At 46.0% G+C, this 27,933-nt stretch overlaps 1 protein-coding gene across 3 annotated transcripts; it reads right to left on the reverse strand.

The window, feature by feature from the left end:
* Positions 1 to 375: 375 nt before the first annotated feature.
* Positions 376 to 27,742, reverse strand: ABCF2 (ATP binding cassette subfamily F member 2). 3 transcript variants are annotated; one of them, XM_074946659.1, is made up of 15 exons: positions 27,609 to 27,742; positions 26,901 to 27,071; positions 25,861 to 26,073; positions 24,036 to 24,218; positions 23,507 to 23,678; positions 23,233 to 23,328; positions 22,626 to 22,728; positions 22,306 to 22,401; positions 22,094 to 22,213; positions 21,372 to 21,461; positions 21,013 to 21,123; positions 19,308 to 19,370; positions 18,511 to 18,639; positions 1,598 to 1,801; positions 376 to 1,256 (listed from the first exon to the last, which is right to left on the reverse strand). In XM_074946659.1, the coding sequence occupies exons 2-15, from the start codon at positions 27,052 to 27,054 to the stop codon at positions 1,119 to 1,121; spliced, it is 1,872 nt and encodes a 623-aa protein (XP_074802760.1). In that variant the 5' UTR covers positions 27,055 to 27,071; positions 27,609 to 27,742; the 3' UTR covers positions 376 to 1,118. The 3 variants fall into 3 exon arrangements, with proteins under 3 accessions (XP_074802760.1, XP_074802762.1, XP_074802761.1); XM_074946661.1 differs by lacking the exon at positions 25,861 to 26,073; XM_074946660.1 differs by lacking the exon at positions 27,609 to 27,742 and having other exon boundaries at positions 26,901 to 27,275.
* Positions 27,743 to 27,933: the final 191 nt, after the last annotated feature.

Here is a 27,933-nt window from a genome sequence, read left to right on the forward strand (position 1 = left end):
TTCTTCACTTTTGACAAGTTTCTTTCACTCAGTGCAAAATACATACAAATGGAGTATTAGCCTATTCTGGAAATTGGCACAGCCTCTATACATGGGCTGAGGAGATACAAGCACTGATTCCCTTCTAGAAACCTCCTAGAAACTGAGAACACCAAAGACTGGATTTTGGCTTCCTTTCAGCCCAATGAGTAAGGGAGAACTGCCCAGCCCAAGAAACATGATCTTCACTTACTGAAAGAGCTGCAGTGTGTCATATTCTGCTAAGTCAGTAAGAAGATAAAGGCATGTAAGTGGCCTGGAAAGGTACAGAATTGTAGATTTTTATTTAACATTTCTTATTTATTGCACTCCTAAAATGAATGTTACTATTGTATCGACTCACCTCAGTGCCTCTGCAGCTCAGTTACCCATAGTTGCCTCATCACCCCATTCTACTTATTTGTACTGGAAGACTATTCTGTACTAACAGGGGGCATTTGGTGTCAGTAGGAAAGACTCCAGCATTTCCCCCAGGTCCAGGTCAGGGTGCTGATGGGGCCCTGTATCATGCACTAAAACCCAAGAAGCTCAGCACTAACTGAGAGCTAGTTCCACGCTCTCACGCCCAGTGAACCTCACAGGAAGAGGAAGGAAAGCAGGAGACTATTCTTTCCTCTTTATTGACTGATGGATTCTCAGGCAGATCTGGTAATTACACTGTTAAATAACCATTAAAAAACAAATCAAGGCCTGAGGAGTTTGAAGTGAAGTTTCTAAACTGAAGCAGAAAGTTGGGGGTGAAGGGTGAGAAGATGGGCTAGGGTCTCCACTTCTGTATCACTGCCAGTCAGATTCCCTACTGCCATCACCATGACTCCAGCCTACTGGAGTGGAAAGTCTGATGTAGGATAGGACACCATCCAGCTGTGGATACAGTTGCCTGAGTGCAGTTGGAATAGAAGGGAAGGGTTTGTCCAGATGTGGAGATACGGCGGGGGTCGAGGAGAAGCAATGTTGCAGCAATGCTAGAACAGAACCACAGAGATAGCAGCAGAGTCGATTCCAGTCAGCAGGAGGGTGGGTCAGGCTGGCCGCTGTGTCAGTCTCTAGGGAGAGCACCTGACCGACCCCTCCAGCACTCACACGTTGTGGGTCTTTTTGGTGAGCTGGGGCTCCTCATCCACTAGTTTTGACTTGAGATGTTCCTTGTAAGCGAGGATATCACCCTGCCACTTTGTGATTGTCTGCTTCTCGCAGACCCAGATCTCTTGGGCAACCTGAAAACATAGGAAGTTGGTCCTTAGTGCTGCTCTGCAGGGGCACTAGGTGGAGGATTCCCTCTCCACCCCACAGGGGGGCCCAGGCTCCCTTGTCCCCTTTTGTCCAGCCAAAGCAGGCAAGCAGCTGCCAGCAGTTCACTAACTCAGCTAAGCACATTCATAGCTGTTACGCCAAATTAGGTGATCAGCATAACAGGCCACAGAATCTCACCCAGGAATTCATGCATCCAGCCCATCACATCTGGCTGAGCTAGAGTGGGTCTGATAGAGACAGACGCCCCACTCCCAATTTACTGGCTGAGAAAAGTACTTGACGAAACACCCCACCCCCACCTTACCTGCTGGATGAGCCTGAAGTCATGGCTGACAAGCATCATTCCTCCCTCAAACTCGTTGATGGCATCTGCCAGAGCATCTATTGTTTCTATATCCAAGTGGTTGGTGGGTTCATCCAGGAAGAGCATGTGGGGATTCTGCCAGGCCAGCCACGCGAAACACACACGGCACTTCTGCCCATCCGAGAGGTTCCGAATGGGGCTCACCTGCCAAACAGACAATGCTTACAGCTCTGCAGAGGCACAGATTGCACCAGTTCCCATAGACTGGTCCTCCCATGAGAGTCAGGATGGAGTACTGCATGCTAGAACTTGAATTCTCCATGGGCAGCACTTCTGCATCACAGCAGGGCAGCTGCAGTGGGCTCCTGTCTTGACTAACCCTTCCCCCACCACTGCACCAGGGGTCCTGCAGATTTCTGAAGCAGGAACATGGAGCAGTCAAAGATGCTGCTCATGCTTGAAGTCCTATCAGGTACAGAATTAATTAAGGTCATTATAGGGCCACATCCTACCCACAGCCCTAAATGCTGCCCTCAGTTTCAGAGTGACTGGATGTTTCTCCTAGAGCAACTAGCAGGGAAAGTTATTTTTAGCTTTGTGGAATTAAGAGCCAAATCAGCTGGGAGGAAATATTTAATCAGAAAAATTTAAATGATAATTGGGAATCATTTAAGAAACACCTTCCTAAATGCCCAAAAAGCCACAATAGAGGAAGGCGGCCAAGTTGGTTAAAAACCCAACTGTGGTTTAGAGGGGAAATTAAGGCAGCTATTATAAAAAAAACAAACAAACCCCACAACAGAAGAAAGGGGAAACTGATAGAAATCAATATAAAATTAGAAGTGTGGAACTGTAGAAAATTGATAAGAGAAGCAAAGGGACACAAGAAGAAATCTACGGCAAGCAGAGTTAAGGACCATAAGAAAGAGTTTTGTTTTAAAATATATTAGAAACAAAAGTATCCTGACAATGGGCCCGGTCCACTATTAAGTGGACATAGTAGAATCATCAACAATAATGAAGTTTTTGCCTTTTCTGTATTAAGCACATTTGACTTGGTAACACATGACATTTGATTGAAAACTAGAATAATAAAATTAACATGGCACACATTAAATTAATAAAAACTGACTAACTGATAGCTTTCAAAAATGTAACTGAACAAGGAATCATCATCGAGTGGTTGTGTTTCCAGTAGGGTTCCACAGGAAACTGTTCTTGACTCTATGCTATTTAACATTTTAATCAGTGACCTAGAAGACAAAAGTCATCACTGATAAAGTTTGTAGAAGACACAAAAATTGGGGCAGTGATAATGAAGATGACAGGTCACTGATTCAGATCAATTTGGATTGCTTGGTAAACTGGGCACAACTAAATAATACACATTTCACTACTGCTAAATGTAAATCTATACATCTAGAAACAAAGTATGTAGGTCATACTTATAGGATAGGGGACTCTCTATCCTGGGAAGCAGTGACTGAAAAAGGCTGGGGGGGGGGGGGGGGGCGTGGTGGATAATCGGCAGACTGTGAGCACCCAGTCAATGCTTTGGCCAAAATGGCTAATGCAACCCTGGGATGCATAAACAGGGAAATCTCGAGCAGGAGCAGAGAGGTTATTTTACCTCTGTATTTGGCACTGGTGTGACCACTGCTGGAATTCTATGTCTAGTTCTGGTGTCCACATTTCAAGAAGGATGTTGATAAACTGAAGAGGGTTCAGAGAAGAGCCACGAGAATGATTAAAAACTTAGAAAACATGCCTCATAGTGATAGACTCAAGGAGCTCAATGTGTTAGCTTAACAAAAAGAAGGTTAAGGGGTGACTTAATTACACTCTAGGTACCTACATGGGGAACACACATTTAATAATGGGTTCTTCAAAATAGCAGAGAAAAGTATAACACAATCCAATGGCTGGAAGGTGAAGCTAGACAAATTCAGACTGGAAATAATCCGTAAGTTTCTAACAGAGTAATTAACCACTGGAACATTTTACCAAGGATCGGGGTGGATTCTCCATCACTGACAATTTTAAAATCAAGATTGGATGTTTTTTGTAAACATCTCTGCTCTAGGAATTATTCTGGGTCAGTTCTCTGGCCTGTGTTATACAGGAGGTCAGGCTAACTAATCATAATGGTCCCTTCTGACCTTGGAATCTACATAAGCTGCTAAAGCTAAATGACTCAATTAGTCCAAACAAAAAGGCCTACTGATATAATTCAGGGACTATATTAATATGCCTGGTAGGCAAGAGAAGTGTGGGATTGGAAATCAATTAACCAAAATTTATATGTTGGAAATTAGACCTACTTGATGGACAAAATAATAAGAGGGCAGGCTATTTCACCCATCAATCCCTTTTGTGGTTTTTAAAGGGAAAGCCTTTGGGAGGAAATTTTATGGACGACAGATGGGCTACCATGATAATTGCTGACTGCCCTCCATCTTCTGGGATCCACTGTAATATCTATCAATGGACCTTTGTCATCCTGACACCAAGAAATTTCCTGGGTGAAGAGAGAGACCCTGACGACATTGCCAATCCCACTGGCATGGGCTGAATCCCAAACACCACCCCCCACCCACCAATGTGTCCTTTTTCTTCTCCACCTTACTACTTTATTTTCCTCTCTCCCCACTTTTGCCTTCTGTCCAGAAAGAGTGGCTTAGCTGGCCAAGACTGCATCTTTTCCAACACTGCAACTAAACAGCTAGCTAAATGCAAGGTCCTAAACAGCCCAACACTGGTACAAGTTTGCCATGTCTCGAAGGGGCTGAGACTACCATGTTCTGTGCCCTGGTTTTTCCAGTAGTGTGGTTGAAAGTGAGAATCAATATCAGATACAGAAGCTGCATGTTCTATCTTTGCTATTCCGTTCTTTCCCCTCTAGGAAATGGGATTAGATGTTAATAGCAGCCCATTTCAACTTAATTTATTCTCTTTTCCCCAAAAGGAGAGAGACTATCATCTATAATACCATTGAAGAGACAGGCAGCGGTGTGTGCAGGTGTTTTTCATTCTAAAAACCCTTTCTCCAGCTAACGGGAAAGCCTTACCTACTTCACATTTGAAATACTTTTAACTGTTTCTTTCTTTTCTGTATCTTTAATAAAAAGGTTAAAAAGCATCCTTAATGGTGTTTTCCATCGTATTAAGCAGACTAAGGACTCTGTATACCACACTCCAAACCTTGTTTAGGCTCATACATTCCATCTAAATAAATACTACAGAACTCCACTTCAGAGAGTGGCTGCAACTTAAGACAAGTTCATACCACTTTGTACTGTGACCCAAGGGTCAGATCTAGAACCAAGCTAGGTCAGGCTAGGTTAGTATATGGATGGGAAACCAAGCAGACGCAAAGTCCATCACAGACAGATCCAAGAATAATCCAAAAATAAGGGGGAGTGAAGGGTGCAGTGTAGCCGCTCAGTTCCCTTCCAACCTCCAGTGCTAAAGATGCCTCATCACAAAAAACCTAGTCCACATGGACCATGAGGTGAAGGAAAAAAGGATCCTACAACTGGCCTTCAGACAGGGACCCTGTCAACTAATGGACCCGTTTCTTTCTGTTTAGATACCATGCTACCCCAGGTAGTGGGTATGGCCAACAATCAAATAGTCACGGTGACCTGTGTTGCACGTGGCATGTTCTCATTCCCGCTAAAGACAGAAGAGATTTCTAGTCTATGATGTGTAAATTGGTGGCCATCCAGGGGATGATAATCTGTGGGTTAGAAGTAGAAGCATCAATACTACATAGCATCAGAGCACACAGACTTTGGTATATTGATAAGGGAAGCTCGAGACCAAGGGGAAAAAAAAATGTATGGCTGGCAGAATTGAGAACAAGAAGAAGGATCTTTTTTCTAACTACGCCATGAACGAGAGAAATCCCAGCAATAGTGCAGGCTCACTACTGGATGAAGATGGTAAAACTGTTAATGAGGAAGAGGCAGCAGTCTTAAATATTTCTGCACCATATTTGGAAAAAAAGCAGGATGATGTAGTCACATCACATGAACGAACTACTTTTTCGTCCATTAGTAACTAAGGGTAGCCAATGATTTTAGTTTATTCTTCACTGATTGTGTGATATGTGTATTCATATTTACACGTTATATTAATGTAGCAGTATGTTCTATCAGAGATTCATTGTAGAATTCTGGAAGTATAAGATTGATCAGTATTTAGGCCTTGTCTACACTACCGGGGTAAGTCGATCTAAGTTACACAACTCCAGCTATGTGAATAACGTAGCTGGAGTTGATGTAGCTTAGGTCGACTTACTGCTGTGCCTACCCTGCGCTGCGTTGACAGGAGACCCTCTCCCATCAACTTACTCTTCCTGTTCCAGTGGAGCTCCGGAGTTGACAGGAGAGCAATCTGTGGTCGATTTAATGGGTCTTCACTAGACCCGCTAAATCAACAGTTCTCAAACTTTTGTACTGGTGACCCCTTTCACATAGCAAGCCTCTGAATGAGACTCCCCCCTTATAAATTAAAAATACTTTTAATATATTTAATACCATTATAAATGCTGGAGGTAAAGCAGGGTTTGGGGTGGAGGCTGAGAGCTTGCGACCCCCTCCATGTAAGAAACTTGGGACCCCCTGAGGGGTCCCGACCCCTGGTTTGAGAACCCCTGTGCTAAATCAACCCCCGGTACATCGATCACAGTGGCATCGATCCCCAATAAGCGTAGACATGCCCTTAGAGGGAATCACATATTCGATATAAAAGACAGACAAGCTGAAATGCAAGAACCTGTAGGCCGAGGCCTGCAAGATTTTAGCTTAGCTATTTTAGGCCTTGGAGACAAGAAATGCTGACACAAATAAATGACCAACGAATAACCCGATGCCCCGTGATGATGGGGGAAAGGTACCAAATGGTGATATTGGGAAAAATTAGCCAGAAGATTAATTTTAAATCATAAAAATGCTGAAAAGGCACATCTGTTGCCAACATATGCCTTAACTACAGGATACAGGTTGAATGTCAATGCTAATGAGAATAAAGAGAACCTACACAGCCTACAGAAATCAGGGTCCCTTAAGTTTCTAGGGTACACCAGACCAATAGGGAAAAAGAGGGTTGACACTTTTATGGACATATGGAAAATATAGGAATAGGCAGAATCACATTATAAAAAGGGGGTGCCCAGAGCAGGAAAATTGAGATTCCCATGGGAAAAGTCCAGCAGGAACCATCCCTCTACTGATGATCAATCCATGAGACACCCATCAGACCCTAACACTATTATTTAGGGTGTGAGTATAACTATATCTGTAACTATATGCTTGGGTAATCATAACTTTTTAATTGTAACTTTAATAAAACTTATAAAACAGACTAGACCTTGTACTTGTGAATGTCTGTGTGGTCACTATCCTTGGTCTTTATGTGTGCCTAGAGACTCTACATCTGAAGCAAGTAGAACAGGCAGCTTTCACTCTGTTAAACTTGAAACTGTAGCCATCAGAGCCGAACCCACAGTAGTGCAATACCACATTATAAAATTCACTTTAAATAAAAGTCTACCTGAGGATATTAAGACGACTTTGCTAGGATTAAATATTTTTAAATCAATATAGAGTTCTATAATAGCTGATTGAGATGATCTTTTGCCCACTGTTAGTTTTTCATAAATCTTTAAAAGCTGGGGAACTGGAAAAGCTGACAGGATTCAAATCAGTAAAAAATTAGATGAGGAGGAATATAATACCATCTTTCATTTTTTTAAAAAATGAGATTACAAATTTGACTGACAAAAGTAACCATGTAGAAGCAGTATTCTTCATTTTTGTAGCCATTGAACAAAAAAATTAGCACTACACAATATCAATAAGGTACACATTAAATGGATTAAGAACTGGCTAACTAATAGATCTCAAAAAGTAATCATCAATGGTAAAGTTTCTAGTGGGGTTCTGCAGTGATCAGTCCTAGGCTGATCACTGCTGATAAATCTGTGGATGACAAAGATTGGCAGAGTGAAAGTAATTATGAGGACTGGGTAGTGACATACAGCCATCCGGAGTGCACTGTAAGCTGGGATCATTCAAACAATGCATTTTAATACAGTCAAATGCAAAGCTCTTCATCTAGGAAGAAGGGATGCACGCCAGCGCTTGACAGAACAGGACACTATACCTGGAAAGCAATCGCTCTGAAAAGGATTTAGGGATCATAATGGACAAGCAACTCAACATGACAAGCATCTTCACACACTGACTCGCCAACCTAGCGAGGAGAGCTTTAAACTAAGGTTTAAAGGGGGCAGGTGATAAAAGCCCACAGTATGCATAATTAAGGCAACCTTAACAGAGGGGCTAGATAGCAAGGGTAGGGTGAGAGGACTTGGAAAGTTACAGTAGGGTCAGAGGAGCAATAAGAGGGAAATCAGTGGGGGAATCTATTCAGCATCTTAGATGTCTATACACAAATGCAAGGTGTATGGGGAATAAATGGGAAGAAATAGAAGTATTAGTACACAAGCTAAATTATGACATAACTGACATCAGAGACTTGGTGGGATAAGTCTCATGACTGAAATATTGCTATAGGGGGTATAGCTTGTTTTGGAAGGACAGTTGGGAAAAGGGGAGGAAGTGTTGCGTTATACATCAAGAATATACACACTTGTTCTGAGGTCCAGAAGGTGAGCAGCAGTTTAAAGTCTCTGGGTAAAGAAAAAAAGAGGGGGGCTGGAAAATAGGAGTGACATCATTGTAGGGGTCTACTATAGACCACCAAATCAGGAAGGGGAAGTGGATAAGACATTTCTGGAACAAACAGAAGTTTCCAAGACACAAGACTGGGTAGTTATGGGGGAAATGTACCCGGATATCTGTTGCAAAAGTAACATGGCGAAATAGACTATGTCCAATAAGTTCATGGAATGTATTGCAGACAAATTTTTGTTTCAGAGAGTGGAGCAAGTAGCCAGGGACAGCCTTTTTAGACTTGATTCTGACCAACAGAGAGGAATTGGCAGCAAATCTGGAGGTGGAAGGCAATTTGGGCAAAAGAGATCATTAAAAAGGTAGATTTCATGATTCGAAGGAAAGGAAGGAGCAACAGCAGCAGAATAAGGACAATGGACTTCAAAAAAAGCAGATTTTAAACAAACTCAGAACTGGCAGGAAAGGTCTCATGGGAAGAAAACCTAAGAGAAAAAGGAGTTCAGGAGATCTGGCACTCTCTCAAGGAGACAAGATTAAAAAAGGAATAGAAAAGAATTGCATAAGAATGTAAGGAGAAAATCAAAAAGGTTAAGGCATGAAATGAGTAACATCCAGCAAAGGACACAAAAGGCAATAAGAAGAGGGCTATTTTAAAATACATTAGGAAAAAGGTAACCGCTACCTCAGTAAGGAAGTAGAGCTAACAATAGATAATGTCAAGGAGGCTGAGATGCTTAATGCCTATTTTGCTTCAGTCGCCACTAAAAAGGTTAACGGTGACCAGATACACAATTAGTATTAACAACAAGGGGGGAAATGAACACAAGCAAACATAAGGAAAGAACAGGTTACAGAATATTTTGATAAGTTAGATGTAGTAATGTTGGTATGGCCTGATGAAATTCATTCTAGGGTACTTATGGAACTAGCTAAAGCAATCTCAGAACCGCTAGCAATGATCTTCGAGAACACATGGAGGATGGACAAGGTCCCACAGGACTGGAGAAGGGCAAACATAGTACCTATCTTTAAAAAGGGGAACAAAGAGGACCCCATGAATTACAGAGCAGTCAAATCTAACTTCAATACCTGGAAAGATATTGCAAAAAAATAAATAAATAAATAAATTATTCAACAATCAATTTGTAAGTACCTAGAGGATAATAAGGTGACAAGGAACAGCCAGCATGGATTTGTCAAGAACAATCATGCCAAATCAACCCAATGTCCTTCCTTGATAGGGTTACTGGCCTAGTGGATAGGCGGGAAGCAGCAGATGCGATGTATCTTGATTTTAATAAGGTTTCTGACAGTCCCATGTGACAGTCTCATAAGAAAATTAGGGAAATGTGGTATAAATAAATTTACTATTACGTGGGTGCACAACTGATTGAAAGACCATACTCAGAAAGCTGTTATCAGTGGTTCGATGTGAAACTGGGAGGGCATATTGGAGTCAGTCCTGGGTCCAACAGTACTATTCAATGTTTTAACTAATGATGACTTGTATAGCAGAGAGGAGAGTATGCTTACAAAATCTGCAGATGACACCAAATTGGGTGGAGTTGCAAACACTGTGGAAGTCAGGATTAGAATTTAAAAGGGCCTTGACAAATTGGAAAATTGGTCTGAATTCAACAAGATGAAAGTCAATAAGGACAAGTGCAAAGTTCTACACTTAGGAAGGAAAAAAATCAAATGCACAACAACACAGGGAATAACTGGCTAAGTGATAGTACTGCTGAAAAGGATCTGGGGATTATAGTGCATCAGAAATTGAACATGAATCAACAATGTGATGCTGTTGTGAAAAAGGCTAATTCTGGGGTGTGTTAACCGGAGTGTCATATGTGGGACATGGGAGGTAATTGTCATGGCGTACTCTGCATTGGTGAGGCATCAGTTGGAGCACTGGGTCCAGTTCTAGGCTGCATTCCCTGTAAGCTGCACTGTCGGGTGGCCGCCCAGGAGCGATTCAAGTGCGCACTTGATTAGCAGAGCTGCGCACAGCAGCATGTGTTCAGGTGCCCCTCCACCCACTGCTTTGCAGCCATGTTGTTCCTGCAGCTGCTCCCAGGACCCTCCTGCTGGCTGTGCAGAGCAGAGGGAGGTAGGGAGAGAGAGAGAGAGAGAGAGAGAGAGAGAGAAGAGAGGTGTTGATGCCAGGGTGTCCCCTTTCCCCTGCACCCCATCTCCACAGAGCAAGGGAGAGGGGACAGGGCCAGGACTTGCAGCAGCTCTGAGGTCTGAAGGAGCCTTCTGTCCAGGCAGTGTGTGCCTTAAAGAGACAGCGCATGGTCTCTCAGAGACTTTCCCAGCAGCCAACACTCACACAGTCTCTCCCCTGCCCATGTACCCCATCTCCGCAGAGCAGGAGAGAGAGGACATGGCTCAAGCAGAGCAGGAGAGCTTTCAGTGAGTGCCTTAAGGAGACAGTGCACAGTGTCTCAGAACCAGCAGACAGACAGAGTCTCTCTCTCACACACACACACCCCCTCCCAAAACATACTTTTATTACTGTTGTTGTTACTTCTTGCACATATATTCTCTGTAATTATATTCTTTCAAAGTGTGTTATTTTAGTTTTTTGACTGGTCTATGCATTTCATAATTTTTATTTCGCTCTTACTGCTCAAAGAATTAAATTTAAGTGAGTTCTAAAATGCCTCACCTGTCCTGGCTGGAGTAATTATCCCTATGGTAACTTTTAAAAAATAAATATATCATAACTAGGTTTGTTGTTTCTACTTGTGGGGCACATTACCCGGGTGTACATAACAAAATTTATTCTGCACATGGATGGATAAAATTACAGGGAACATTGGTTCTAGGTGCCACATATAAGGAAAAAAGTGGACAAAATGGATAGAGTCCAGAGGAGAGCAACAAATATGGTAAGATCTAGAAAACGTGACCTATGAGACAAGGTTAAAAAAAATGGACATATTTAGTCTTGAGAAAAGACGACTGAGGGGGGAACTGATAACATATGTGAAGAATATTAAGGGTTCTTATAAAGAGGACTGATCAATTGTTCTCCATGCCTACTGCAGGCAAGAAGTAATGGGTTTAATCTGCAGTAAGGGAGATTTAGATTAGATATTAGGAAAAACTTTCTAACGAGAAAGGGATAGATCATTGGAGGTTTGTAAAATCAAGTTGGACAAACATGCCAGAGATTCATAGATTTTAATGCCAGAAAGGACCATAATTTAGTCTGATCTCCTGCATAACAGGCCATAGAACTAACCCAAAATAATGCCTAGAGCAGATCTTTTAGAAAAACGTCCAACTGTGTTTTAAAAATGGTCAGTGATGGAGAATCTACCACCACCGTGGTAAATTGTTCTAATGGTTAATTACCCTCACTGTCAAAAATTTACACCTTATTTCTGTCTGAATTTGTCTAGATTCAACGCTCAGCCACTGGATCACATTAGACCTTTCTCTACTACACCAAAAAGCCCATGACTAAAGATTTCTTCCCCCATGTAGATATTTATAGACTAATCAAGTCACCACTTAGAATTTTTACAAGGCATGTTTTCTAATCCTATCATCCCTCTCATGGCTCCTCTCTGAACCCTATCCAATCTGTCACTTCTTGAATTGTGGGCACCAGAACGGGACAGTGTTCACCAGTGCCAAATACAGAAATAAGATCATCTCTTTCCTCCTACTTGAGATACCCCTGTTAATGCATCCCAGGATTACATTAGCTCTTTTGGCCACAGAGTCACACTGGGAGCTCATGTTCAGCTGATTATCCACTGTGACCCTCATATCTTTTTGAGTCACTACCTCCCAGGACAGTCTCCCATCCTGTAAATGGGACCTCCATTTTCTCTTCCTACATATATACTATTATCCCTCACACCTCTCATTGATGAGATAGAATCATAGAAGATTAGGGTTGGAAGAGATCTCAGGAGGTCATCTAGTCCAACCTCCTGCTCAAAGCAGGACCAACCCACACTAAATCATCCCAGCCAGGGCTTTGTCAAGCCGGGCCTTAAAAACCTCTCAGGATGGAGATTCCACCACCTCCCTAGGGAACTCATTCCAGTGCTTCACCACCCTCCTAGTGAAATAGTGTTTTCTAATATCCAACCTAGACCTCCCCCACTGCAACTTGAGACCATTGCTCCTTGTTCTGTCATCTGCCATTACCGAGAACAGCCGAGCGCCATCCTCTTTAGAGCCCCCCTTCAGGTAGTTGAAGACTGCAATCAAATCCCCCCCTCACTCTTCTCTTCTGCAGACTAAATAAGCCCAGTTCCCTCAGCCTCTCCTCATAAGCCATTTGCCCCAGCCCCCTAAACATTTTCTGCAGGGGAGAGGGGTAGATAAGGTCCAGAGTGACCTAGACAAATTAGAGGATTGGGCCAAAAGAAATCTGAGAAGGTACAACAAGGACAAGTGCAGAGTCCTGCACTTAGGACGGAAGAATCCCATGCACCACTACAGACTAGGGACCGAATGGCTAGGCAGCAGTTCTGCAGAAAAGGACCTGGGGATTACAGTGGATGAGAATCTGGATATGAGCCCCAGTGTGCCCTTGTTGCTAAGAAGGCTAATGGTATATTGGCATACTGCCTTAGTAATAGCAGTCCTAGCAGACCGAGGGACGTGATCGTTCCGCTCTATTCGACATTGGTGAGGCCTCATCTGGAGTACTGTGTCCAGTTTTGCACCCCACACTACAAGAAGGATGTGGAAAAATTGGAAAACGTCCAGTGGAGGGCAACAAAAATGTTTAGGGGACTGGAACACATGACTTATGAGGAGAGGCTGAGGGAACTGGGATTGTTTAGTCTGTAGAAGAGAAGAATGAGCAGGGATTTGATAGCTGCTTTCAACTACCTGAAAGGGGGTTCCAAAGAGGATGGATCTAGACTGTTCTCAGTGGTAGCTGATGACAGAAGGAGTAATGGTCTCAAGTTGCAGTGGGGGAGGTTTAGGTAGGATATTAGGAAAACCTTTTTCACTAGGAGAGTGGTGAAACACTGGAATGTGTTACCTAGGGAGGTGGTGCAATCTCCTTCCTTAGAAGTTTTTAAGGTCAGGCTTGACAAAGCCCTGGCTGGGATGATTTAGTTGGTGTTGGTCCTGCTTTGAGCAGGGGGTTGGACTAGATGACATCCTGAGGTTCCTTCCAACCCTGATATTCTATGATCATCCAGATCATTAATGAAGATGTTGAATAAAACTGACTTCAAGACAGACCCCGGGACACTCCGCCTGATACCAGCTGCCAGCTAGACATCGAGTTGTTGATCACTACCCGTTGATCCCAACAATCTAGCCAGCTTTCCAGGGTGGATAAAAATCAGATTTTTTGGATAAAATGCTTTTTGAGGGAAAAACCTATCTAAAGATAGTTTTAATTAAGATATATCTGAGCTATAATGTCTCCTCATGGAATAGGGAATATAAATTCTAATTCTATAGTATGAGAATATATTAATGTAATGTTTAAGAAAAGTTTTGTGAATGAGTTCCAGTTGTTCCTGGATTAGGGACTTAATCTTATGTGGTTCCAGGGGCTTCTGTATAGATTATTTAGGTTAATCTTTCTATCTACCCACTAGGACTCAGTGGTCAGTCTAGAAGATACCATCAGAGATGCTTAGTTTTGCAGTTCTCAAACTGGGGATTTTTGTCTCCACAGATAACATACTTGTTAGTAGCACAAATGTTTTAAAATAAATAAATAAGGTGAGAAATAACAGACCTCAACCCTATTGTGTCTCTGCAAATCTGTGTACACAGTCAATCTCTTACCTCTCTCTCTCTCTCTAAGTGCAAAGTTTCAAAAAGTTCAATGAATAGAAGATTGTTGGGGGCGGAATAGATCTGGACAAGGAGAAGTAGTCTAGAGATAATGTGAGAAGGGAGGGACAGGCAGTAGAAACAAGAGTGAAACTGTTTGAGCAGCATATTCCAGAAGTCTTGAGGTCTTTCTGAGTGTAGCCTTCATTGATTTGAGATCTACCATACCATTCTCTCACTAGAAGGGAAAACTTATAATGGCAGCAGGCTGTAAGAGAGACCCAGTTTGGGAATAATTTTAATGAAGTTCCTCTACCTGTGGGTAAGAAAGGCATACATGCAAAATGCAAACAGTGCAACAAAGAAAGGAAAGGCCTGATTGCCCGAATGAAACAACATCACGAGAAGTATTCCTTCTCAGGAGGAAGCTGCACTGATGATGAAAGGAACATGTCTGAACATGCAGGATCTTCAGGCTGGTAAACATTTTTATTTCATACTTCTTAAGGACTGCCTGTCTTCCTTCTGGACTATTCTTGAATTCTCATGTTTGAGCAAAAAATATAGTACCATAGAGTAACAACTATCATTTTAGATGCTGTTGTGATAAAAAAAATAGATAGCTGAAATAGGCAGATCTTCCTTTTACAATTTCACCTTTAAAGTAGTATGGAGTGTCAGTGAATGCAATAAGGAATACTAAATGAGCAGTATGGTAATAATAATTAAATAACTACATTGACTTATTTTGTTTAGGAGAATCCATCCTCAACATACAGGATTCTGAAGACTATCCACCTTCAAGATCACCATCATTTTCTGTAGTGTCAGAGTTATCGCCAATGACAGTGTTTCAAATCATATCATGTATGGCACGTAGCCACAGTATATCACCTATAGCAAAAAGAAAAAAAAATCTCCATCTTCCAGAAACAACCATAGGTAAGTTTGTGATAAGAACCCGCAGATTATAAAAAAAGGTAGTTGATGAAAAAATTTCCCGGTTTGTTTATGCAACAAACTCTCCTTTCCGTATGATTGAGAACCCACACTTCATTAACATGGTTCAGTCATTAAGACTAGGATACAGTCCACCCAACAGAGCAGATGTCTCACACAAATTGCTGGATAAAGTGTATGAAAGAGAAATTGAGTAGCGTGCAAAAGGTCTAGAGGGTGAAATTGTTAACCTGAGACTTGATGGGTGGAGCAATGTCCACAATGATCCCATTGTATGTGCTTGTGTGACAACAGAAGAAGGGAATGTCTTCCTGACAGAAACAATTGATACATCAGGAAATGCACACACAGCAGAATACTTACAAGTAGCAGCAGTAAAAGCTATACCAAACTGAAAAAAAAATTCAAATGTTTAGTATGCAGCTTGGTCACAGACAATGCTGCAAATGTATCCAAGATGAGAAGAAATTTAGGAGTGAAGAGAGTCCCAAGCTAACAACATATGGTTGCAGTGCTCATTTGATGCACCTCCTAGCCCAAGACTTCAGTGTTCCAGAAATAAAAGCTAATAATGTTGAAATTGAAAAATACTTCCGTAACAACCACTTTGCTGCTCTGAAAAAAGTGAGAGGAACCAAGCTAACTCTCCCACAAGACGTGCGATGGAACTCAGTAGTGGACTGTTTTGAGCACTGTATCAAGAACTGGCCTAATCTGATGACACTTTGTGAACAAAAAATTGTGAAAAAACAGATGTCATGGTCACAGCCAAAGTTCTCAACATTGGGCTTCAGAGAAATGCTGAACACATGCTGAGTACCCTGAAGCCTATTTCTGTAGCCTTGAACAAAATGCAGGGAAATAGCTGTTTTATTGCTGATGCTGTTGAAATTTGGATGGAACTGAGTGAGCTTAAAAAGAGAAATATGCAATGACAGAGTTAAATTACAAGGATTAAAAAAAATCGAATGGGACAAGCACTATCTCCAGCTCATTTTCTTGCAAATATTCTCAATACTTGGTACGAGGGTCAAATCTTAACTGCTGAAGAGGAGGAGTTGGCTATGACATGGACATCCAGCAATCATCCCTCCATAATGCCAACTATAATAAACTTCAGAGCTAAGGGTGAAACACTCAAGAAATATATGTTTGCTGATGATGTTTTAAAGAAAGTCACATCAGTGAACTGGTGGAAGTCACTTAAGCACTTGGATTCAGAGACTGTTGAAGTGATAATCTCACTTTTAACAGTAATAGCTTCTTCTGCCGTTGTAGAAAAAATATTTTCTTCCTTTGGACTAATTCATTCCAAATTGAGAAATCGTTTGGAAAGCTTGTTTTTCTTTTCCAGATTATGAACAAACAGGAAAATGAAGACGACGACGACAGAGTTAGCTGCAGAAGTCAATATTTTAAGTTTCTCATGTTGACCTGGCTGACATAGTAGATTTAAATTTTTTTTAAATTTCATTTAAACAAGTTTAACAAAAACAAACCTGATTTTAAAAAACTTGAAAGTTTAACTAAATTCAGAAATTCATGTGCTTGTTTTGTTAAATTATTATGTTTTCTGTTGAAGAAAAAAAATCCAGAATACATAATGTTTTAGTTAACTAAAACAATTTAAATGTCTGTCTGGTGATGTTCTCCTCCTACAGCATGGCAAGAAAATACTCCAAATATTAATGATTAATCTGTTGAATTGGAGATAGTTCTCCTCCCAAAGACTTCATAAATATCTGCTTCAATTACCTTTGGTAAATGAAATAACCAAATGATCATTCATTTTCTGATATAGCTGTAAAACTAATCTGAAAAGTTTTCACACTAAACCACTTTAAAAATGTATAGTGTGTACCTTCTAAAAATGAAACCTACATCTATCTCTGAGTTGTGAAGAAATATGTATTAAGGTTATATCAGCCAACAAGAATGCACTTTTATGAAGAAATCCATGATTAAATTGAGTCTTCCTGACTAGTGATTTAAATCAAATTGATTTAAATCAAATCCACCTTATAATCCATTCATCCAATCCATACTTTAACTTGCTGGCAAGAATATTGTGGGAGACCATATCAAAAACTTTGCTAAAGTCAAGGTATATCACGTCCACCGCTTTCCCCATATCCAGAGAGCCAGTTATCTCATCAGAGAAGGCAATCAGGTTGACCAGGCATGACTTGCCCATGGTGAATCCATGTTCACTGTTCCTGATCACTTTCCTCTCCTCCAGGGGCTTCAAAATTGATTCCTTGATGACCTGCTCCATGAGATGATGGAAGCGTTTGGTGGTAGGCTAAGTTCCCTCTAAGCTACACGGCTCGACAGCAGCCTATCAAGGGCCCCAGCCCGGCCCAGAGCTGCCACAGTGGGGAGAGGTGCCTCTCCCTCGGCCCCAGTCCAGGTGCACCCCAAACCCCTCATCCACGGCCCCACCCGAGCCCACAACCCAAACCTCTGCCCCAGCCCTGAACCCCCTCCCATACTCCAAACCCCTCATCCCCAGCTGGAGCCCTCACCTCAACCCTTGGGGGCCTTGCAGGAGGAAGTGAAGAGGCACACAAGCGGTGAGTGGATGGCTGGCTGGGGGAAAGGGGTGGGGGGGACGAGAAAGAGGTGCGCACATGTAAGCAGCTGGTCGGTGGGTCTGGGGGTAGAGCGTGGGCAGGGCTTGGGGGGGGGGGGGCGCGCGCGGGGGTTGGATGCGGCTGAGAGGGGGCAGGCCAAAGAGTCCAGGCATGCACAGCCTCTCCAAATGGAGGAGTAACACACCACCCATGAAGATGACTATGGCTCACCGTGGTCAGAACCTACCAATGGCACAAAGAATCCCAGCTGATCTATGCCACTGCACCAAAGGAAGCAAAACAAACATCCTCTTTCTCTGCCACCACAGCTATTCCACACAGCGAGCCAGCTAGTCAATCCCAATGGCATAACCCAGGCACCAGCCACGGCACAGAACATTGGGATGGCCACGCAGGATCAGACCCAAAGTCAGTCTAGTCCAGTATCCTGTCTCCAACAGCAGCACAGACTTGCTGAGGGGGAGACTAAACTGGACCAGATGTGACACAAAACCATCTGGGGCGTCTAACAGGCCCAGGAGGCAGAACTCTGAGAGGAGCTGGTGAGGTGTGAGTGATTCCATAGTCACCAAGCCTGGAGCCAAGCATGAGACCCTGCTCCCTTGCCACACACTCCCTGTTGATTAACTGAGTTGTTTCCCCACAGACTGGATGGGAGATTAGAAATAGCCTTTTTAAATACTGAGGAGGTGCTCAACACTGTAGCTCTGGGGCCACAAGCTCATAAGTGGGAGAGGGCTTGCACCTCCATTCCCCAGTGTAGCCCACTGCCCAGTAACTCCAGATGGCTGGCAGGTGAACAAAAGGAAAATGGTGGCTCTGCATCCCGAGTATCACTCCAAGAGGAGGCCCCATGGAATAGATGCCCACTGCAGTCCACACCTACCTGCTGCTTCCCCGTCAGCCCATATCTGCCAATGATCTTCCTCATCTCCTCCTTCTCCTTGATCTCTGGGTAACACTTCATCATGTACTCCAGGGGTGAGAGGTCCAAGTCCAGTTGCTCTTGCAAGTGCTTGACAAAGAGAAGAGCAACTTCAGGCCAGGACAAGCAGAGATCCCAGTCACCTGCTGAGAGTGAGTTCATAGCCAGCAAGCCTCTCCCAGCCCCCCAAACCTCTTCGCCTCTGTGGGTACAAGCTGGGGAGCAGGAAGCATAACTTCAGTTACACCTCCATCCCCAGATCACAGCAACCCATACCTGCCAGTGCCTCAGTGTGGTAAGAGGCTCACAAGGCATAAGGAAGCAGCCTCCGTATCAAACAGAGCTCTGGTAAAGAACATCATGCTGTACCAGGCACAGAGTTGCAGTCTCCAGTCCAAGGGATCAGAGACAAAACAGACAGGCCCAGAGCAGCACTGTCACATCTTCCAAGGGAAGCAGGTTGCCAACATAGCCTGCTCAATAGCCACACGCAGCAGGAGGAGACATGAGCTAGAAGGAAGTCCAGAGCCCTTTCACTGAGAAGCAGCTCTTCCCCATTCCAAGCGCTGTGCTGTGACTAATGAGGTGCCTCTTCACCTGGAGGCACAGCCTCTGACCCAGCAAGCAGGAGCTAGAGACACTTAAGCCAGCCTTGGGGGAGAGGCCTGGGGAGAAGAATGGAGAGATGAGACCCCTCTGTTCCCAGGTAGTCATCCCCAGCAGCCTGGGACATTCCTCACTGCCCCTGCAGGGATTACCTGGTGGTATCTGCCAATTTTCACATGCGAGTGTTTGCGAATCATCCCATCTGTGGGCAGCAGCTGGAAGGAAGACAAAGGCATTTCACAAGGGAATGGCAGACCAGCCACCCCTCCCACAATAGCCCATGTTATCCTGCTCCAGCTGATGGGAGACAGCTGGCTTGAGTGGCTGTGGCAGCAGTGAACCATGACCTTATCATGGCTCCCCTTATCTCCCCTCCTGCAACCCTATTTTACCAGGGGGGCCGGCGGCAGCTCTTCCTGGGGTCAGTGAATGGGTCATGTGTTGTAATAATTGCCCCTACAAATTTATTCTAATTGTGAGCTCAACTGGGAAACTGGATAAAAGTTTATACAGTGTCACAATAACCTATAACAGTAAGTGTTGATTGGACTAATTCAGTCTTTCGTCTCAACAAAATGTCTCCTGATATAACTCAGGGACTGTGTTAAGATCAAGCTTTGTAAACAAGAGAAGGGTGGAACTGAAAAGTCAGGGAAGCAAAATTGGTGAGTCAGAAACTAAGCCTAATCAGTGGGCAAAATAAAGAGAGATGGGCTATTCCACCCATGTCTCCCCTTTTAGGGTTTTTTAAAGAAAAGATGTTGGGGAAGAAATGTGACCACCGCACTGCTGGCTGAAGGAAAAACTAGAGAAAGGGAAGGAGCTGGCTTTCCCATCATAGCTGCCACCCCCAACATCTCCTGGGACCTGGACCTTTTTCATCCTAATCCTGAAAGATGTCCTGACCAGATCAGGCCAGAGAGATGGAGCCAGATGACACCACTAGTTTCACCAGCTCCAGCTTAATCCTAAAAAACCACCTGGGATGTGAGACTGTCACTCACCCTTCTCCCTTGTGTTCTTTTCCTTCTCCACCTTATTTCTTCTCTTTCCTATCTCTCTTCTTTTTCCTTCTGTCTAATACAAGTCTTGCTTATCCAGCCAAGACTGTATATTTTGCAACATTGTTTTAAGCTTGTGACCAGGAAAAGGTAGCTAAATGCAGTGCCTTGCATAACCTGATGTTGGTACAAGATTGACAAGTCTAATCAGCTCCTCCAAGACCATATGCTCTGCCTGTGTTTTTCCAGTACTGAAGTTACAAGTGAATGCCAACATCAGAGACAGACGCTGCACTTTCTTTCTTTGCTGTTCTTTCCCCCCCGCTTTGTGAGTAATTGTCTTGTTTTGTTTTCTAGGAAATGGGATTGGACTTTAACAACAGCTTCAACCCATTTCAACTAACTTCTCTCCTTTGCAGAGAAAAGTTATTACTAGGTAGTTATTTAATACCATCTACAAGACTATCAAACAAGGGTTTTCTAAAATCTCTATCCAGCTAAAAGGAAAGGGAACAAGAAACATTAAAATTAAAGCCTTAATACATTATATTTCAAATGCTTTAACTGTTTTCCTTCTTTCTGTATCTTTAATAGAAAGCTTAAATTTTTAATGATGATTGCCATGGTACTAAGCAGGCTGAAGTCTATGTATACAAAGCCCCCAACCTTGTTTGAAATGGTTTAATGTTGTTAACATGACCCAGTCAGTGTTCATCTTTGACTCTTTGGACCCATGTACTCCACCTACAGTAATACAACAGAGGCTCTGTACAAGGAAGCATTTTGGGTGCTGCAGGTGACACCAGGGCTGTAGGGGTGGGGAAGAGAAGGAGAAACAGCCATACAGGAAGCATACCTCTCCTGTGAGCAGTTTCAGCAGCGTGGACTTCCCAGCACCATTGGGTCCCACAAGTGCCACACGTGTGTCCAGGTCAATCCCGAACTCCAGGTTATTATAGATCCAGGGCTGCAATCCACAGGGGAGACCATCAGAGGGGTCACGCCCCAAAACACCTGGTAAACTGTGATGAGCAGGCCCAGCTTGGGCACTTCTGATAAGCCACAGCTGCAAGAGCTGAGCCCCTCCCCAGTCTGCTACAGTCTGATGGGGAAGCTGGGCCAGTGGCCTCAGGGCCCAAACAAGGGGAGGGGGAAATCTTCATGCAACCCAGGCAAGCACAGCACCAAGTGTGCCTGGGAACAGAGAATACTCACCCCATCCTTCATGTACTTGAAGCTGACATTCTGCACCATGATGACAGGAGGGGGGATTTTCCCACACGGTGGGAAATAAAACGACAGAGTCTGGGAACAAAACACATCCCCATGTTAAGTTCCTGCCTCACCCAGGGTACCAGGGGAGCCCTGCAGTTCCAATATGACTTGGCTTCCAAGTATGGAGGAGCAGCTGCCTGCATCCGTGGAGCCCAGAGAGCACCATGATGCCAGGGAGTAGTCGATGGCTTTACAAGTTGCTCCTAACAGCCACCAGGTCAAGCAGGCCTGTAACTCACTAGCAGGAAGTTTGCTGTGACATTCAGCCCATTGCCGGCGACTGCCTACCCATTCTGCTTCCTTTGTGGGGTAGGTGTGTTCATGTCTCCACCCCACTTTAATCCTTCAGCGGAAGGGAGGGGCTGCTCCCCCACCCCAAGCCATTCAGCATTCATTGCTTTGCTTTGGATCCCTTGGGAGGGTTGGACAAGCCTCCTCCCCCACGCTGGGATAAGAAGCCACTGTATAGTAGCCCCCCCCTGCATTCTCCTTTGGCCAGTCTTCTGTTAGAGCTGATGCCCCATTTACTGCCACTGCCCCCGCCCCCCCAGCCATTCCTGCTTCCAGCTCTGATGATTATTCCCAGCTGCAGCTCATTTTCACTTCTCCAGCCATATTTATAGTCCTTGTCTCCCACAGTCAGCCCCACTTCTCCATCCTACCTTATCATTCACCACCCTCTCTGTTAGCCCGGAAGCCATCATTTTCTGAAGGGTCTTCTCTTTGCTTTGGGCCTGCCTAGCCAGCTTGGCACTGCCATGACCGAATCGTGCAATGTAATTCTGTAATGAGACAAGGGATTACCTTGTGGCAGCTGCCATGGTGGGGGGCACATGGGGGAAGATTGAGAACTGCAGTCCAGTTAAATAGATACCTTCATGTGGGCAATCTGATCCTGCTCCCAGTGGAAACGCTTCATCTGATTTTCTTCCAGCTCCAGCCGGGTCTTCACATACTGATCATAATTCCCCTGGAACGAGAGACCACAGGCCATGAGACAGCTCCCAAAGGCCACGCCCTCCCTGCACATAGCTGAAACAAGATGCCCAGGCCTCTTGCAAGGAGGTGCTCTCTAGACTGCACAGTCCTGCCCTGGACCCAGGGATGGGTCTGGGATGGATTTGGTAGCCTAAACAGGGGTCTTCTCCTCCCCCATCCCAGGTGCTTGTCCACACCCTGGCCCCATTCACTCACCGTGTAATACTTCAGTTTGCGGTTGTGCATGTGGATGATGTTGGTGCAGATGCCATTCAAGAAGTCCTGGGAGTGGGAGATCAGCACAAGGATCCGTTTGAACCTGCAGCACCACATGGCTATTAGAGGCCCAACTGGGATGAGACTCCTAGGCTGGCAGCCCTGCCAGGGACCAGGAAGGATTCATGTCCACTACGAACCACTCTGGATTCCCTCCCATTACAGAGAACCAGGTGCTGCAAGAGTTTTAGGGAAAGCTCCTAGGCTCAGTCCCAGGTAAGAGAATGATCCCTCACCACAACTGGGCAGAATGGACAGGAAAGAGGCCCTGACACACTTTTCGGAGGGCCTAGTCTGCTCCGTGGGAAACACTAATTCAGGAATGCCTCCCAGAGAGTCCTTTTGGGCATGGACTCTCCTACTGTCCATTCAGCACCCATCACAATAGGCCCTCAGTGCCACCATAATGCAAACAGACATGTCCACAGGTGGCACCTACAGAACAGCTACTGGGAGCGATTGCTCCAGGAAGCAAGCTGCCCTGGGATGCCCCAGAAGGATGCACAGGCACCAGAGCACAGCAATAGCTGCCTCCAGCCACGCTTACGTTTTCAGCTCCTCTTCCAGCCACACACAGGCATCCAGGTCCAGGTGGTTTGTGGGCTCGTCCAGCAGCAGCATGAATGGCCGAATGAAGAGAGCTCTGCAGAGGCCAGAAGGAGAGAGGTAGTGAATAGAGGTTTCCCCAAGCCCAGTTTGGAGGGTGGATGTCCAGAAAGCAACTTCCACCACCTCCCCAGAGATCTCTCCACCTCCAATGTAGCAGCCTGGAACAAAAGAGGGGAAGACTCCAGGGAGGGAACACTGAGCATAGCACTCACCTGGCGAGAGCCACCCTCATTCGCCAGCCGCCACTAAAATCTTTCAGCTTCTTCCTCTGCATGGCTGGAGTGAACCCCAAACCGTACAGGATCCGGGAGGCCCGCACCTCTGCCTTATCGGCGTCTAGCTCCTCCAGACGCTCATACAGCTCCATCAGCTTCTCACACTCCGCTGTGAGAGAAAAGACTCCGCCAGTCAGCACCTGCGCCAGCACCTCACCAATCCGAGACGCCACCAGTGTCCCACTTTCCACTCATGTCCCTCCTCACTGCTGCCTGCAGCGGCTAGGGGCTACCTCTCTGCCCCCTGGTTCACAAACCCCCTACCAAGGCAGGGACCCCATAGCAAGCTCCAGGGGAGCAGGCTCCACTCTAGTTTGAATGGAAGGAGCTGTTGTGTTGCTGGAGAAGGAGCAGTGCTCCCCAGAAATCAGGCTTCATGCCCTGTGAAAACTTTGGTGAAGAGCCTGAGTAAGAGGCCCTTCCCCAAGGGGATTCCTTGCCTACATGAACCCCACTCGAGCATTACCGTCCTCGTGAGCCAGCCGCTCAGCTTCCCGCTCCAGCATGGCCCTCTCCGTATCCACCTCCATCACACACTGTAGTGGCGTCTTCTCGCTAGGGGGCATCTCTCGGGTCAGGTGATAGATGTCAATGTGCTCTGGGATTGGCACTTCCCGCTTCCCGATAGCAGACAGGAGCATCGACTTTCCTATGTACAGGCAGGTAGACAGACAAACACCCTCCTGTTACTGTCTGGCATTGGAAGCGAGTGCAGTTATTACTATGTGATTACCAAGACACCTACGAGTCCTACTCATAAATCAGGAACCTACTGTGCTAGGTACTGTACAAACAGAACAAAAAGACAGTCCCTTCCCCAAGGGGCTCACAGTCTAAGTGTAAGGCAAGAAACAACAGATACGTACAGACAGGGGAGTATGAGGAAACAATGAGACAATATCGGTCAACGTGGTAGGCAGCGGTCTCTGCAGACTAGCAGACTAACAGTCAAGTTTTATGTAGGATCATCGGAAAGGAGAGTTTTAAGGATAGTCTGGAAAGTAGATAAGGAGGTAGCTCTGCAGATATTTATGGGGAGCACCTTCCAGGCACGTGGGGCAGCCTGGGAGAACGCACAAAGGTGTTAAAAAATGTAACAAGTGGGCACTGGAGGCTGGCATCTACTGATCAGAGGCAGGCATCAAAACAGAGAAATGATAGATAAAGCTGGGACTAACTATGAAGAGCCTTGAAAGTGAAGACAAGCAGTTTATGTTTGAGATAAGAGAAGGGGGAGCCAGTGGAGGGATTCAAAGAGAGGGCTGACATGGTCAAAGTGACAGGCTAGGAAAACGATCTTTGTAGCAGTATCCTGAATGGGTGTTAGTGGGGCAACAGTGCATTTGTCAAGAACAGAGAGATGGATGTTGCAGTAATCAAGAAGCAAGATGCTGAGAGCTTGGAAGAGAATTTTAGCCGTGTGGATGGATAGGAAAGACCATATCTTAGATATTATGTAGAAAGAATCAGACAGATTTAGATACAGCCCGGACATTAAGACCTAGAGAGAGGTCCAACTCAAATGTGGCTCCCAGGTTATGGGCGTTAGTGACAGGCAGGAGGGTGGTGTTGTCCATAGTGACCAAGAAAGAAGATAGCAGGGAGGGTGATTAGGAGCTCTGTTTTACCCATGTTAAGCTTGAGCTGATGGCTAGACATCCACGACGAGATGTCAAAAGAGACAGCCTGAGGTTTTAAGCTTGGACAGAAGGAGACAGGTCTGGAGTAAAGAGCTGAATCATCAACACAGAGATAGTAGCTGAATTTGTGTTTGCATATGAGATTACCCAGAAATAAGGTGGAGAGAGAGAAGAGGAGGGACCAAGGGCAGAGCTCTGTGGAAACCGCACAGAACCTTTGGAAGGCGGAGGAGGAGGATCCTCCATTAGAGAGGCAGGCATAGAACCAGGAGAGGACAGAGTCACAAAAGCCAAGAGAGGGCAGGATTTCAAGGAGGGAACCATAGTCACCATGACTTCCCTGCACTGTGACACCGATGCTGCTAAATACACAACACAAAGCTGCAATGCGAATCCATCTAACTTCCTTCCCTGTTTTACTCCCCCTGGATCTCCCTGGGGTAAGGGCAGGTGTATTTGCTGCACTGCCCCGGCTGAGTCTCACTCTGTTTTTTCCTGCTCAGGGGGCACCTCTCTCCGGCATCACTGAGATTTTGCATCCTACAGCTCACCACCAGTTCACTGACCTCCCCCCCCCCCCCCGGCATTGTTTCTCCAAACCAGCACTGAGAAGCTCTCTCCCCACATGCACACAGCACCCCCCAATCTCACCTATCCCATTGAGCCCGATAAGCCCATAGCGACGCCCTGAGTTCAGCTCGAGTTTGGTGTCGCTCAGCAGCTCCTGGCCGTGGAAGGTCAGCGAGAGGTTAATGATGTGCACATCAGTGCTGTTGGGGTGGGAGGCCAACACCCCAGTGACAGCGCGAGCAGCTGCTTTCTTCAGCTCAAAGTCCTCCAGCTCCTTCGTCAAAGCATCTATCTCTGTGTGCGGAGACAGGCCAAAAGACAAGGACTAACCCAGGGTCCCCATGGCAGCCCTCACTCCACCCCCAGCACCCAAAATGATGTGGGAGTCTGCCCCTGCCCAAGCACTGTTCCCCAGGAAAAGAGGCAGCTCACTTGCTCAGCTAAGCAGGCAGAGTCACTATGGTTAGTGAAAAACAAAACAAAAAAAACACACACACCAAACAAACAACACACCATGAGGAATACTTGTGGCACCTTAGAGACTAACAAAGGTATTTGGGAATAAGCTTTCGTGGGCTAAAACCCACTTCATGAGATGCATGCAGTGGAAAATACAGTAGGAAAATATATATACACACAGAACATGAAAAAACAGGTGTTGCCATACCAAGTGTAACGAGATTAATCAATTAAAGTGGGCTATTAGCAGGAGAAAAAAAACCTTTTGTACTGATAATCGGGATGGCCCATTTCAAACAGTTGACAAGAAGGTGTGAGTAACAGTAGGGGGAAAATTAGCATGGGGAAATAACTGATTAGTCTTGTTACAGTTGGCATGGCAACACCCAAATATCCTGTGCAACTCAGATGCCAGCATCTGACCTCCACAGAGGGTTTCTTGAATCAGTCAAGTTGCAAGAAAGCACCACACAGTGCTTAATTTGTAATGAAAAAGATGCCGGGGCTCAAGCAGTATTTTTACATCCATAACTGATTCAGCAAGCCCAGGGGTGGGGGGCTCTGAACTGCCAAGCCCTGGCTGTAATTAAGCACTGGCACCTCAGCCGGTGCTGAGCTGGGAGGCACCTACCCAGGAAAAGGAAAGGATGCTCCTTTCTCACCTGTCCCTTCTGTCCCATTGGCCTCCTCATTCTTCATCTCCTGTTGCTCCATCTCAGCATCCCCATTCTCCTCTGGGGTTTTCTTTGGCCGTTGGCGAGCTTTGGCTGCCTCTTTCTTCTTGGCTGCCTTCTTCTTGGCCAGGTCAGAGGGCATGGCTACAGGTCACAGCGCTAGCACAGTTGCGAAAGGAAGAGGAAGCAGAGCCCCGTTAGAGAGAAGCCAAGGCCCGGCACAGACCCCGGGGCTGAGTCCCTCTCCTGGGCTCCCATGACACTTTACACCCTCTGAACTCTGGGCCACTCGCAGTTTCCTGGGTCGGGTCCTCCCACCTTCAGGGCTCGGAGCGAGGCCTTCACCCCCGACCCCTCCGAGGCCACCCGCACCCCGAGGAGGGCCAGGCGCCGGGCCCCCAGATCGCCGCGGCCGGGGCCGGGGCCGGGGCCGGGGCCTGGCCGGCAGCCCGCGAGGCTGCAGCGGGCGCTGGGAGGGCCGGAGCGGCGCCGCGGTCTCAGAACTCGCGGAGCAGCTGCCGGGACGCGCCGCCGCCGCCGCTGACCCCCGGCTCCGAGGCGGGGCCGGGCCGCAGCTCGCCCGGAGGCGCCGGGGAAGCAGCGGCCGGACGCCGGCAAGGCCCCGTCAACTTCGCCCCGGCCCCGGCCCCGGCCCCGGCCCCGGCCCCGCTCCCTCGCCGGCCGCGCGCGCCTCACCAGCCGCCGGCTCCTCCGCGCTTTTCCGCCTGTCGCAACAGAACAGCTGCCACCGCGTGCGCACGCTCCGCCCCCTCCGGCCCGACCGCCAATCGCCACGCGAGACGTCACTGCTCGCCGGGCCCCACCGCGCTCTGGGAAATAGAGTCACGTCCCGCCATCGCCAGAAGAGACTGGCCCCGGCGGGCCTCTGACTCCCAGCATGCACCGCGCCAAGCCCCAGGGCCCTCCCCAATAGAGAGCCGAGCCACCCCCGCAGCTGGGCCCCACAGCGCCTAACTTGGGCCAGAGCTCCCCGCACCTCCGGGCCTGGCAGCTCAGAGCC

The sequence above is a fragment of the Natator depressus genome, chromosome 2, assembly GCF_965152275.1.
Source record: "Natator depressus isolate rNatDep1 chromosome 2, rNatDep2.hap1, whole genome shotgun sequence".
In the NCBI taxonomy this organism is placed as follows: domain Eukaryota; kingdom Metazoa; phylum Chordata; order Testudines; family Cheloniidae; genus Natator; species Natator depressus.

What these genes read in the sequence shown, in the direction of transcription:
- ABCF2 (XM_074946659.1), bottom strand. Translation starts at nt 27,054, where the DNA reads ATGCCCTCTGACCTGGCCAAGAAGAAGGCAGCCAAGAAGAAAGAGGCA. An exon ending in TCAAGTACATGAAGGATGGG is followed by an intron (nt 21,124 to 21,371) that starts GTGAGTATTCTC and finishes TGTGGATTGCAG; the next exon opens with CCCTGGATCTATAATAACCT. An exon ending in GGCTGACGGGGAAGCAGCAG is followed by an intron (nt 1,802 to 18,510) that starts GTAGGTGTGGAC and finishes TCTGTTTGGCAG; the next exon opens with GTGAGCCCCATTCGGAACCT.